The sequence below is a fragment of the Lepidochelys kempii genome, chromosome 4 (assembly GCF_965140265.1).
Source record: "Lepidochelys kempii isolate rLepKem1 chromosome 4, rLepKem1.hap2, whole genome shotgun sequence".
Classification (NCBI taxonomy): Eukaryota; Metazoa; Chordata; order Testudines; family Cheloniidae; genus Lepidochelys; species Lepidochelys kempii.
Genome location: NC_133259.1, coordinates 72,580,695 through 72,594,493, shown reverse-complemented (window position 1 = coordinate 72,594,493; position 13,799 = coordinate 72,580,695). Strand labels below are relative to the sequence as shown.

Here is a 13,799-nt window from a genome sequence, read left to right as displayed (position 1 = left end):
ATCTACTGAAGAAATATGCACAAACAAGGAATTTGTTATTGCATGTATGGATTTTATTGTAATGGTTCGGTTGATGTCCTAACATGGTCTCTCTCACACACTGCACGTACAGTTTTGCTGTAGGGGTAGAAGGAAGGACAATAGGACTGACGGTATCTGTCAGCCATTGTACACCACAAAAACCAGGGCACAGGAGCTCTAGGGATTACAGCAGCCTTCAGGTGTTAGAGGTGGCCACAGAGTGGTTCCACTGTCCTTCCACAGAAATCATCCCTCCTGGCTTTCTCCCTGCCTCAACACTTGAGAAACTTCCTCGGCATGGACTTTTCTGTGCTATGCAAAGGGGGCAGGATTGACCTCTATGCACAAGTAGCAAGTGAGAACTGAAGGGGTCCTGCCAACTTTTTCAGTTATGAAAATTAGGAACTATAGAAGAGTGTTATTTAGTAATCCACAGAGAAAAACAAATCAACAAATCAATGCCGGCAGTTGAATTCTGCTCTTTGTTTACACAAAAACATACTACCTGTTTAAAGAATTTACACCTCATGCTCACACTGTGTAATTACTAGCTCAGAACAATGAGCACTTGTTTGTCCTTCATGAAGCTCTAGTAAAATGTATAACCTTTTTTATACAGTTTGATTTTTGATATCTGAAAATGAGACTGCTTCATTAATAGTTTTGAGAGAGGATAACTACTGAATGTTCTTTGACTGCCATGCAAGTTAAACCAATACAAATCTGATCCCAGCTTGAGAGGGCTACTGAGGCAAGTTGACATTCAGCATTGGTTAATGTAGTCTATAACAGATTATTTATTTTCCACCATTGCTTCTTTTATGTATACTTTCCACTGTGAATTTTTAACCTCCCCTCCAACTTCCCTTCACTCACCAACATAGTGATCAATGGCTCCATGTCTAGTTGGCAGCCGGTATCAAGTGGAGTGTCCCAAGGGTCGGTCCTGGGGCCAGTTTTGTTCAATATCTTCATAAATGATCTGGAGGATGGTGTGGATTGCACTCTCAGCAAATTTGCGGATGATACTAAACTGGGAGGAGTGGTAGATACGCTGGAGGGGAGGGATAGGATACAAAAGGACCTAGACCAATTGGAAGATTGGGCCAAAAGGAATCTGATGAGGTTCAATAAGGATAAGTGCAGGGTCCTGCACTTAGGATGGAAGAACCCAATGCACAGCTACAGACTAGGGACCGAGTGGCTAGGCAGCAGTTCTGCGGAAAAGGACCTAGGGGTGACAGTGGACGAGAAGCTGGATATGAGTCAGCAGTGTGCCCTTGTTGCCAAGAAGGCCAATGGCATTTTGGGATGTATAAGTAGGGGCATAGCGAGCAGATCGAGGGACGTGATCGTTCCCCTCTATTCGACATTGGTGAGGCCTCATCTGGAGTACTGTGTCCAGTTTTGGGCCCCACACTTCAAGAAGGATGTGGATAAATTGGAGAGAGTCCAGCGAAGGGCAACAAAAATGATTAGGGGACTGGAACACATGAGTTATGAGGAGAGGCTGAGGGAGCTGGGATTGTTTAGCCTGCAGAAGAGAAGAATGAGGGGGGATTTGATAGCTGCTTTCAACTACCTGAAAGGGGGTTCCAAAGAGGATGGCTCTAGACTGTTCTCAATGGTAGCAGATGACAGAACGAGGAGTAATGGTCTCAAGTTGCAGTGGGGGAGGTTTAGATTGGATATTAGGAAAAACTTTTTCACTAAGAGGGTGGTGAAACACTGGAATGCGTTACCTAGGGAGGTGGTAGAATCTCCTTCCTTAGAGGTTTTTAAGGTCAGGCTTGACAAAGCCCTGGCTGGGATGATTTAACTGGGAATTGGTCCTGCTTTGAGCAGGGGGTTGGACTAGATGACCTTCTGGGGTCCCTTCCAACCCTGATATTCTATGATTCTATGATTTAGGACTAAATTCCACTACCAATATTCACAAGGAGGAGCCCCTTACTCCACAAATAACTGCATTGATTTCTCATTGTACCCTCTGTGGGGAGAGTAAAGTAAGTAGACGAACATGTTTTACTTGCAATAAATATTAATTAAGAATTAAATGATGTCTTTTTTACGAGCCCTGCCTAAAGTCACACAGAGATTCACAATCTCCCTCCCAATTTTCTTCTGCTCCAGATCTATACATAGCATAGTGAACATCCCCACAGCATGCTGGCACAGCTGCACTGGCCCATGAACTGGGGACACAGAGCCTAGGTTCCTCCCATTTTCTACTCACTCAAACTCATATGCATGGATGGGGGGGGCATGACAACCCCCAAAGAGGTCTCTCTCTCCATACACACAGTTCCCCACAGTATGGGCAGAGGAGTAAGATCATGCCTTATGCCCCTATATTTCCCTACACAGGCATGCAGAATGGACCACAATCTGTCCCAAGGGGCTCAGTTTCAGATTCAGAGTAAGAAAAAGGCTGGTGCTACACCTAGGAAGGAGTAAAAACCACAGTCCTGCTTCCACCCTGCCATTTTTTGGACGGGAAGACGTCACCCACAAAGGTACTAGCAAGGAGCTGCCTTTGTTTTCAGGGTTGTTTGCAGCCACTGTGCAAAAGATGGAGACTAGCAGTAATATTAAAATGGATGAAGATTAGTACTACACCCATACTGCTCCAACCTTATGCTTAATGACATGGATGTATGGTTGATTTTGTCATAGAAGGCTTTTACACACATGCTGGGAATCATAGAAATGTAGGACTGGAAGGGACCTTAACAAGTCGTGAAGTCCAGGCCCTTCTGCTGAGGCAGGATCAAATAAATGTAGACCAACCCTAATAGATGCTTGTCCAACCTGTTCTCAAAAACCTCAAATCATCGGGATTCTACAATCTCCCTTGGAAGCCTATCCAGAGTTTAAGATTTTCCTAATATCTAATCTAAATCTCCCTTGCTGCAGATTAATCCCATTACTTTTTGCCCTACCTTCAGTGGACATGGAGAACAATGGTTCACAATCCTCTTTATAACAGCACTTAACATATATGAAGACTTTTCAGGTCCCCCATCAGTCTTCTTTTCTCAAAACTAAACATTCCCAGATTTTGTTAACTTCTCTGCGGAGAGGTTAGATTTTCTGAACTTTTTCTCATTTTTGTTGCTCTCCTCTGGACTCTTTCCAATTTGTCCACATCTTTTATGAAGTACGGTGCCCACAACTGGACACAGTACTCCAGCTGATGCCTTACCAGTGCCAAGTAGAGCAGGACAATTACCTCCTGTGTCTTACATACAATGCTGCTTTTAATACACCCCAGAATGATGTTTGACTTTTTCACAACTGCATCACATTGTTGAGTCATTCAATTTGACATCCACTATTATTCCCACATCCTCATTATCAATACTACTAGCCCATTATTCCCCATTTTGTAGTTGTGCATTTGATTTTTTCCTTCCCAAGTGAAATACTTTGCACTTATCGTTATTCAATTTCACCTTGTTGATTTCTGACCAATTCTCCAATTCATCAGGATAATTTTGAATTCTAATCCTGCCCGCAAAAGTGCTTTGAATGCCTCCCAGTTTGGCACCTGCAAGTCTAAAATATAATCTACACTCTATTAGCCAAGTCACTAATGAAAATATTAACTAGTACCAGATCCAGGACTAACCCCCATGGGACCTCACTAGAGACACAATCCCAGTTTGACAGTGAACATGGTCTTTGAGAATGATCTTTCACCCAGTTATGCACCCAGTTTATAGTAATTTCATGGAGACTGCATTTCCCTTGTTTACCTCTGAGAATGTCCCATGGGACTATGTCAAAAGCCTTACTAAAATCAAGATATATCATATCTACTGCTTCCCCCCATCCACAAGGCCAGTAACCCTGTCAAAGAAGGAAATTAATTTGTTTTGGCATAATTTATTCTTAACAAACCATGTTGGCTCTTTCTTATGACCTTATCATCTTCCAGGTGCTTACAAAGTGATGGAATAAATTATTAAACAAATATCTTTCCAGGTATGTAGGTTAGACTGACTGGTCTCTAAGTCCCCGCCTCCTCTTTGTTCCCCCTTTTAAAGATAAGTACTACATATGCCCTTCTCCAGTCCTCTAGTACTTCAACTGTCCTCTATGAGTTCCTGAAATAATTACTAATGGTTCCGAGATTGCTTTAGCTAGTTCCTTAAGTACCCCAAGACAAAATGTCATCAGGCCTTGCCAACTTGAATACATCTAACTTATCTCAATATTCTTTAACCTGTTCTTTTCCTATTTTGTCTTGTGTGTCTTCCCCCTTGTTTCTTAATATAATTGTGTTGAGCATCTGGTCACCACTAACCTTTTTAGTGAACACTGAAGCAAAATAGGCATTAAACACTTTAACCTTCTTGATGTCATCAGTTATTAGCTCTCCTTCCCTGCTAAGTAGAGGGCCTACGCTTTCCTTTATCATCCAATTAGTTCTATCCTCCAGCTGATCTTGTATTTCAATATACTGTTTTTGTCTGGATATTTGATCAGGATAGATAAGTAGGTCCTGACAGAATGGTTCACGTGCACACTTATCTCTATGGTAGCCTCTGATGATCAAGGAGAAAGACACTGGTGATCAAGGCCTAGACCCTCGAAAGTCATTAAGCACCAGGCTGCCATTGAGGATTTGGGCCCAATTTTTAGTAGTCTGTGGGTCAGATTTATCCACTATTACTCACATTGAGTAGCATTTTACTCCACAAGTGTTTCCAATTATAACAACAGAGCTAATCATGGAGTCAGATGTGTAAGTATTGGAGAATTAGGTCCTTTTGCATCTACCACCTTTAATTATATAAACACGACCCTTAACACCATTACCAGATACCATAAAACCAAACCTCAAAAACTGTGCTTAAAACATGCTTTCAAATAAATTAAGGGTCAAATCCTTGGAAATGCTGAGCACCTGCAATAGGACTTCAGAGGTATGTATCCCTGACAGTATAGTTTCCACAGAGGTGATGATTTGAGACTACCCAAATATGCAGTTTATAAAGATAGGTACATGGAAACATAACATTGAATGATATTCTGATAAATCAATGTTTTACTGAACATTCCTAAGACATTTCCTACTTACAATTTTTTAACATAATTTATCTAGGAATTTGGACAGCTGTTCAGATGTTATAAAATAAATCTCTCCAAATTTGAAGCTATGCCAATGTGTCTTAATGATATTATCAAACATAAGCCTACAACTTTGCCATTTAAGTGATCTAATAAAAAAATTAAGTAGCTGGGGATTTTTTCTTATTCCCTCAATTAATTCCCTTTTGAAGGTTAACGTCCCTTCCTTTCTTAGTAAAATGCATAAAAATGTGCTATATTAAAAAGACATACAATTCAACTCAACATGTAAAGGCTATCAGAATGAGCTGGTTACCAATACTTTATTGCTTCCGGAGACCATTTTTGTACTTTACCCTCGTCACTCAGCTGGAGACTGTTTAATCCCAGAATCAAACTAAAAATATTGCAGTTTTGTAAAGAATGACAGTCCCCAACTTTAAATTGTGTCTTTTGTTATATTAGTAACTGCTTCCCTTTATACCACTGTCACATGAAAGAGATGGTGTGGAATTCAAGTCAAGCATTAAATCCTTTGATGACTTTAACCTTCAGAAAGTTGTGATGTGTAGTGGTTAGAGCAGTAGCCTGACAATGCTGTGTTTTCCATATCTGCAATGTACATTGCTTGTGTGCACCTGACAGCATTGTCTTTGATTTAATTTAAAAAGTCCTTGCAATAATATATTATTGAAGAAAATTAAGAACATCATGTTACAACCAATGGTGGATTAAGGCATAAGCAGTATGGTCCATGCCTATGAAGTCAACTTTTGAAGTCACATGAGATCACAATCTTAGATTTCATTTAAATAAAATATTTCTAGCCTTTGTGGTTGTGAATAAGAGCCCAACTATACCTGCTACAGCAATTTCTGCCAGGTTGTGCAGACAGCCCAGAATAACTGGAAAGATTTAAACAGCTCCATGCATCTCAACTCTGACAGCTGTTGCTTTTAGGGTGCCCTCCAATAACACAATATTGTCATTGTGTAGTGAAGGTAAGTCTTCCTGCTGCCATTCTGTCATGATGATGATGCCTTCTCCGAGTCTGTCAATCATAAGTAATTATATTATGACCCCCATTATCATAGTTCTGTATTTATCCTCATACCAACCCTGTAAGACAAGGAAATGCTACTATCCCCATTTCACAGATGGAGAACTGAGGCACAGAAAGATGAAATAACATACCCAGGAAATATGTAGCAGAACAGGGATTTGAACCAGGGTTTCCAAAAGCCAAGATCAGTGCCCTAATCACTGACATATCCTTCATCTCATGGGTCAGAGTCCTCTATGTGGGTGGATGCGGAGTCTTCTTTCTCTGGGACACAACCCAGCTGGCCTGAAGACAGGAAGAGGGAGATGGAGAATGCTGCGCCTACAAAAGATGAGAAGGGGCAGATCCCACACAACACCAGCAAATTACTTTTATGTGCTATAGCCCAAGCAGGGGTTGAACTGCACTATGGGGTGGAGTTTGAGGTGAGGTCTATCTTCAGCCCTCCATTGCCTTAATGTATCCCTAGTTATGATTGTTTCCAGTTGTCCTGAAATGTATCTTTGCTATTACCTATTGTATAACTACTAATCATTACAAGTTAGGTTTGTGTTATGCAGGAGGTCAGGCTAGATTACCACAATGGTCCCTTCTAGCCTTGGAATCTATGAAGCAAGGTATCATGCTGGCATTCATGGACATAAATCATTTGTCATCTATTGAAGGTTAGGGGATTACACAGCTAAGTGATAAAATAAAAGCTAAAGCCAATATCCTTGATAAAGCTTTGCCTGTTTTGTCTTTCACTTAGGATTACCGAGTGAATATCTTTCTCCGTCAGAATTGGAATGATCCACGCCTTGCATATAGCGAATATCCAGATGACTCTTTGGATTTAGATCCATCCATGTTGGATTCTATTTGGAAACCTGATTTGTTCTTTGCTAATGAAAAAGGTGCCAACTTTCATGAAGTTACGACAGACAACAAGTTGTTACGAATTTTCAAAAATGGAAATGTTCTTTATTCTATCAGGTGAGTCTCTGATAAAGGAATCTTTTTTAAAAAAAAATACTTTTAACAGGCAGGGACACTTGGAACCGAATATCTCCAATTGTTATTTAATTGTGCAATTAAATTATGCAGTGAAGTCAATGTGAGTTTTGAGTGCTGAATTGGTATTACAATAGCACCCACAGGCCTCGACAGAGAACAGGGCCTTATTATACTGGGCTGTTTACTTACACATAGTAAGAGATCACCCCTGCCCTGAAGAGCTTATGATCTAAATAGACAAAATAACTTACGGAAAAAAATAAAGAATTATTATTCCCATTTTACAGGTGAGGAACTGAATCACAGAGAGATTGTGGCTTCCCAAGGGCACACAGGAAGTTTTTGGCAGAGCCAGTGAGAAAATGCAGACCTCCTGAGCATTAATATTTGGGCAGGACTATAAATTGGTTCAAGCTCTAGCCTTCATTCTAAATATTTTTCCATGATCACAAATGTTCAGGAGACCAGAGATGATGCTTTTCACATAGTCCTGTCCCCCCAAGCATTTCCTCCTTCCTTCACTTAATTGTTGTAGCTGCTCTTAAAGGTGGAAATTAGGAACAGTTTAATATATCAGTAGCCACATAGTACTCAAAGAGCTGCTCACATATTACTGGGAGGGGGAAACATCTTGGAGACAGACGTATTAACTTTTTTTTTTTTTTTTTTTTTACATTTTGTGAAACTTTTGAGAAGTTGTACCTACCTAACACGTAATAAAATGAATATTGACAAAATCAAGTTACTGTGATGATTACCGCCTTGCTTCTCTTCTCCTCTTTCCCACTTCTGCTCTGGCATTACTGTAGCAGCCAGTATTCTCCTAAACACCTACATCCAGAACCTCAAAAGGTATTTAGGCACCTAACATTGATTTCAGTCCTTAACGCTAGAGATGACTGCCTTGTACCATTTGAAAGTTAGGCGTTGAAGCTTTCATAAGGTGTATGTAATTGGTTTTTAGCTCTAAACACTTCTTAAGGTATCACCCATTACTTGTAGAAACTGAGGTGTGTATGTGGGGGGGAGAGATAATAGTAATCAAAAAGGTGTGATTTCAGTGTCCCATGTGGTATTTCACAAATTAGGACTAGAAGTCAATAATAAAGCATTTCAGGAGTGAAGTTCTAGGACCTGATTTTCCTTTGCATTACATTTCAGTTTTACACTAATCTCCACTTTACAGTTTCCTGTGTCCTAAAAAATCCAATCTACTTGACAGATTTATTTGTAAAATACATCTATCACCATTGCCATAAGAAACAGCAATTCAATTTTACAATGACAGCCAAAATTTTGATCAACTGCACTTTAACTCATTTTTCAGCATTCCCCTCTGTTTTATGATAGTACAATTTGGAGCAAAGTGTACTCTTTTCATTTGGTGTTTCACCTTGCAGGCTTTTAGGGTATTGCATTCTACTGTGAGGCCTTTTGGTCTGACAAAGAGAGGAGTCTGCATATAAACTGATGCATTAGAAGTCTGGACAAAATGCTGTTCTCGTGTTTGGGTGCACAACTGGGGGAAGAGTGCTCAGGAAGTCCCCCTCCTTCCAATGTTACAGGGCAGCAGTTTGTCTTGATTAGCAGGTGGGATCCCTGGCAAATTTTTCCAACAGCATTTCTATGTCTCAAGGAGGTCTGGTTGGCCAGTCTGTGGAAATAGTCAGGGCCCCCGTTCTCTTGCATGCACTCGGCCATTGACAGCTGACTGTCGGGGGCACAAAGTACTCCCATTTTGGAGCACAAGTAAGGAGCACTGCTGCATGAACCGTCTCCATATTCTCTAATTCATGCTGACATGCACTGGCAAGATGGCTCTTGGAATCTGTTCAGACACTATCATGCTGAACCATCTTGATTCCCCCTCCTAATTTCATATGGCACAGATTGGCAAGGGTAAGAGTTGGATTAAAGGCCCAGAGTTGGATTTAAGGCTCAAATCCAAGCCCCACTGAAGTCTCTGAAAGTTTTGCTAATGACTTCAATGGGATTTGGTCTGTCTTGTCTAGATGAGGTAGAATGGAGTAGTTTGAATGCACATTGAAAAGAATGTGATACATTACTGTACTAAAGGTATAAAACCAAACATTCATTGTGCTGAGAGTAAACTCCAATTAGTTCATAGAATTCTTATGGTGCCAGGGTAATTCCAGTGATTACTCTACCATAATTTAATTGCCAAAAAATTTCAACAGGACCAACAGACCCAGTCAATAAAAAAAGACTCAAAATTGTATAATCAACATGTAGATGAGTATTCATCTGAATTTAAATTAGTTTTGCATTTGTTGAATATAGACAAGGTAATTCTGAAATAGTTGTCATTCAAAAGAGAACGTTGACAACCTTTAAAGTGCTGAGTTTTCTTTTTCCACCAAACGTAATTGCAAGTGAATAACATATGCAGACCAGAAGTGAATGATGAATGTAGTCACATATATACATTAGTAACCATGAAAGAGCCATTTTTCAATTTAGACTTTGTTTTAAATTAGAATTTACATTTAGACTTGTTTTTTTGGAAAAGTAAAGACAAGGGGTCAGATTATCAGTCAGCCCCCATAATGGGGACCTTCCATAACAGGGCAGTTGTGGTTTCCCCTTCTGTAGGGGATCCCTGCCTACAGAGAACCCCAAAGTGCTGTAAAGCTGGCATACCTGGCTCCATGCACACAGTGCACCAAAAGTGGGAAGGGGCATGGGCAAAACATTCTGTGTACTAATGATCCATGGCCAATGGAACAATATCTCATGCCCTCCAACTCTAACTTGTTCTTGAGGCCAAAATGGATTGACCCCAGAGTTCTGGGGGAGGGGTACAAAGGTGCTGGAAAGTCTTATTCACACTGCACCTAACCTTCTGCAGGCTGACCTGTTGAATTTGACAGCAAGCTGTTCATCTCAAACATCAACCACTACCATCATTGCCAGGTAATGCTGCCAGTGTCCTCCTGCCTTAAAACTTGCAGACCTTGCATCTACATTTGCCCTCCGACAGATGTTTCCATGAGAGGTCATTGTGTGACAGTCTACTTGCTACATTTACATACCTTTTCTGGTTGTATCCGTAGCTACAGAGATTTACTTTTGCCAGCATCTTTCTCTGATCAGTTGCAGGGATGTGATTGTAAAACAAAGTAGTCACAGTAAAAGGTCATTTGCATCACCTGCAAGCCTTTTCTAAGTGCTGGCATGGAGCCTAAATAAATGATGTACGGCTAAAAGTAAATGTGTATAATTAAAAATACAAGTGTTCAGCAATAGATAATAAAACCTTTTCAGCGTGCTATTTCTGCAGAAATTGGTATTTAGGTCTTTTTATAGTCCATATGTTCAAGCAGAAGCAAACTTCATATGAAGTCAATGGGACTTTTGGGAGGAAAAGGAATCCAGGGATCACATCCATTGTCTATATTCTCAGGTCTGTTCTATACTTAAAACTCAGATCAATATAGCTATGGCACAGAGGGGTGTCAAAAATCCACAGGCCTGAGTACTATGGCTATGCTGACCTAACTCCCAGGGTAGATGAGGCTAGGTCAATGGAAGAATGCTTCTGTCCATCTAATATTGTTCAGGGCAGGAGAGTTCCTTCAGCTACAGAAAAACCCTTATTTTGCTACAGTCTGTGTCTGTACTACAAGCTAACAGTGACAGCTACAGCACTGTAGGTGTACTCCTATAGCACCTATAGCGTAGGCATCGCATCACTCTGGTATAATTATCATGCATCTGGGATAAGAGAGTTTAATGATATACTTTGTGTAAGGGTCAAGAAGAAATCCGGTAAGAAATCCTCTTAATTGACACTATTACATTTTCTCTTAACTGAATGTTACCACTGAGTGGATCCAAACGAAGTTGAAAAATGTTGATTACATTTAGTTCTAATTCAAGGTACTGTGACAAAGTTCCTGCTCTACCTTGGTGGGTCTTGCGCTTATTGGAGGATTTGCTCGCCTTAGAGCTTCACGGCAACCCTCAGCTTGGCCGTTTTCGTGAACCCACAGTCCAGGTCGACTCCTCCTGTGTCTGACCAGGAGTTGGGAGGTTTGGGGGAACCCGGGCCCGCCCTCTACTCCGGGTTCCAGCCCAGGGCCCTGTGGAATGCAGCTGTCTAGAGTGCCTCCTGGAACAGCTGTGCGACAGCTACAACTCCCTAGGCTACTTCCCCATGGCCTCCTCCCAACACCTTCTTTATCCTCACCATAGGACCTTCCTCCTGGTGTCTGATAATGCTTGTACACACCAGTCCTCCAACAGTCCGCGTTCTCACTCTCAGCTCCTAGTGCCTCTTGCTTCCAGCTCCTCACACACACACCACAAACTGAAGTGAGCTCCTTTTTGAAACCCAGGTGCCCTATTAGCCTGCCTTAATTGATTCTAGCAGCTTCTTGATTGGCTGCAGGTGTTCTAATCAGCCTGTCTGTCTTAATTGTCTCCAGAAGGTTCCTGATTGTTCTGGAACCTCCCCTGTTACCTTACTCGGGCAAAAGGGACCTACTTAGCCTGGGGCTAATATATCTGCCTGCTATTACTCTCCTATAGCCATCTGGCCCAACCCTGTCACAGTACTGTAATACTAAACTTTAATTTAGCAATTATGTCTAATCAGCAGAATAACACAGAGCTCTCTTACAATCAGCACTGTCCTCTTTATAACAGCACCACTATTTATGTATTTATTTATCATGAGTAATTTCCGCTGGATTACATATAGTATCATTACTCGTAGACCCAATCAGAATACTTTATACTCACATTTTGATCACTGAATTTAATATTTCTGTATTAGTATCTTCGTAGCAATTTATAACTGATAAATTAGTCTTGGATCATAAAAAGCTGCCTATTAGTCTGTGGCATAGTACCCCAAAGAAAGAGGTGAAAACCTAATTCCTGGAAACACTGCAAATTAGATTGGATAAAGTCAGATTTACAGCATTGTTTCTCAAACTGGGGTCTGCAGACCACTGGGGGTCTGCAAGCGTAGTCCAGTGGGTCCACAGGCCCCACTGATCCCAGCACCTCTTGCATGCCAGGGTGTAGCTGTTCTGTGGCATGCAAGAGGCACTTGGAAGGAGGGGAAGGAATCAAGTCTGGGGCTGCCAGCCCTGCTGATCAACTCCTACAGCCCCCTCCCAGTGCTTCCTGCATGCCAGGGAACAGCTGTTCAGCGGCATGCAGGAAGGGCTGGGAGGGCGGGGGAGGACCGAAGATGGGGTGTGTTTGGGGTAGGCGTGGAGCAGGGGCGGGGAGAGGTGGAGTGGGGGCAGGGCCTGGGGCTGAGTGGGGAATTTGGGGGATTATGCACAATTTTAAATCAAAATGGGGTCCTTGGGTTGCTAAAGTTTGAGAACCGCTAATTTAAAGTATTCTGGGGGGGAAAGAAATCCTGCATTAGCAAGAAAGGCCTACATTACCAAATAAGCCTTTACCATTTCTTGCTTAGGCCCCCCAAGTCAGCAAAACATTTAAGCACATATTTAACTTTAAACTGTGCTTAAGTTCTATTTAAATCAACTGAAGTCATTGGGCCTGATTCCCATTTACCCTAAGGCATCTTTACACTATGCATTACATTTTGTGGCCTTTTTATACTGCCAGAGTGGTGTAAACGGGTTGTACTGCAAAGCAGCAGCAACTCATTGACTTCCATGGGACTTGAAAACATGCTTAAGTCCTTTGCTGAACTGGGCTTCATATGATAGGGCTTTATTGTACCTTATAGCACTGCCCCATACAGAAGGTGGTGAGGGACTGCACCACCTCAGTGGAAACAGCAGGTCCAGTTTGCCTCCAGAGTTTCCCAGCACACCAGGGTAGAATGCCCAGAAGATGCTGCTCTTGCTACCTTCTGTGGCTGGCTAGCTCTATTAGCCAGTGTGAGTTTGAGGGGTGGAATGAGACTCGACCTTTCTGTGCCCCTTTTGGGATGATCTGTGTCTCAAGAGATGCTATTAGGGAAGAGTCCCTCTGCATATTTTTGACTGACTCCTGCATAGGAGGAGCATATGGAAGGAAGGGTCCTTGTAAGGCTGCTACTCACCCACCCAAAGACTAGCCAAAATTTAATCCATACTATATAATTTTCAACAGTATGCTGTCAAAGAAACTACACAAAAACTGAAAGGCCAATAAAATATCTCCATGATATGATTCACAGTAGGAACTATGAAAGCAAGACTGTTTTCTTTCTCTGTGCATCTCTTCTTTCTTATCCCTAACAAGTATCACACTAAATATAAATTATGGTATTATTTTCATATTTAAAAATAAGTTTAGTGCCTATAGAACTGCAACATGGTTTACTAGAAATATTATGCCACAAAATGCAAGTGGTTTGTGCAGTTTAAAGTCACAGGTGCATGCCTTTGGTATAATACTGACACCCGAAACATCACCTTTAACATGTTCATGTTGGGAATTTAACTGTATTGCCTTTTAGGATACAAATGCTTATATTACTCTTCCAGCATGAGTTGCACCTCTCATCTGTTATGTAATTCCTTAGGGGAGAGCGACTTGGTAAACTGTATGCCAAGGATATGCAATACTGTAATATCTTTGTACTTTATAGTAATATAAAAAATGTCAACGCATTTCTGTGGAATACCCACTGAGTTTGAGAATATGGTTG

The 13,799-nt window shown here is 41.3% G+C and overlaps 1 protein-coding gene across 1 annotated transcript in view; it reads left to right on the top strand.

Annotated features, from left to right (window-relative positions):
- GLRA3 (glycine receptor alpha 3) overlaps window positions 1-13,799 on the top strand; it is a 142,823-nt gene that overhangs the window by 77,928 nt on the left and 51,096 nt on the right. The window contains exon 4 of the mRNA XM_073340081.1: window positions 6,912-7,135. Within this exon, the coding sequence (XP_073196182.1) occupies window positions 6,912-7,135 (224 nt within the window). The remainder of the gene's footprint in view (window positions 1-6,911; window positions 7,136-13,799) is intronic.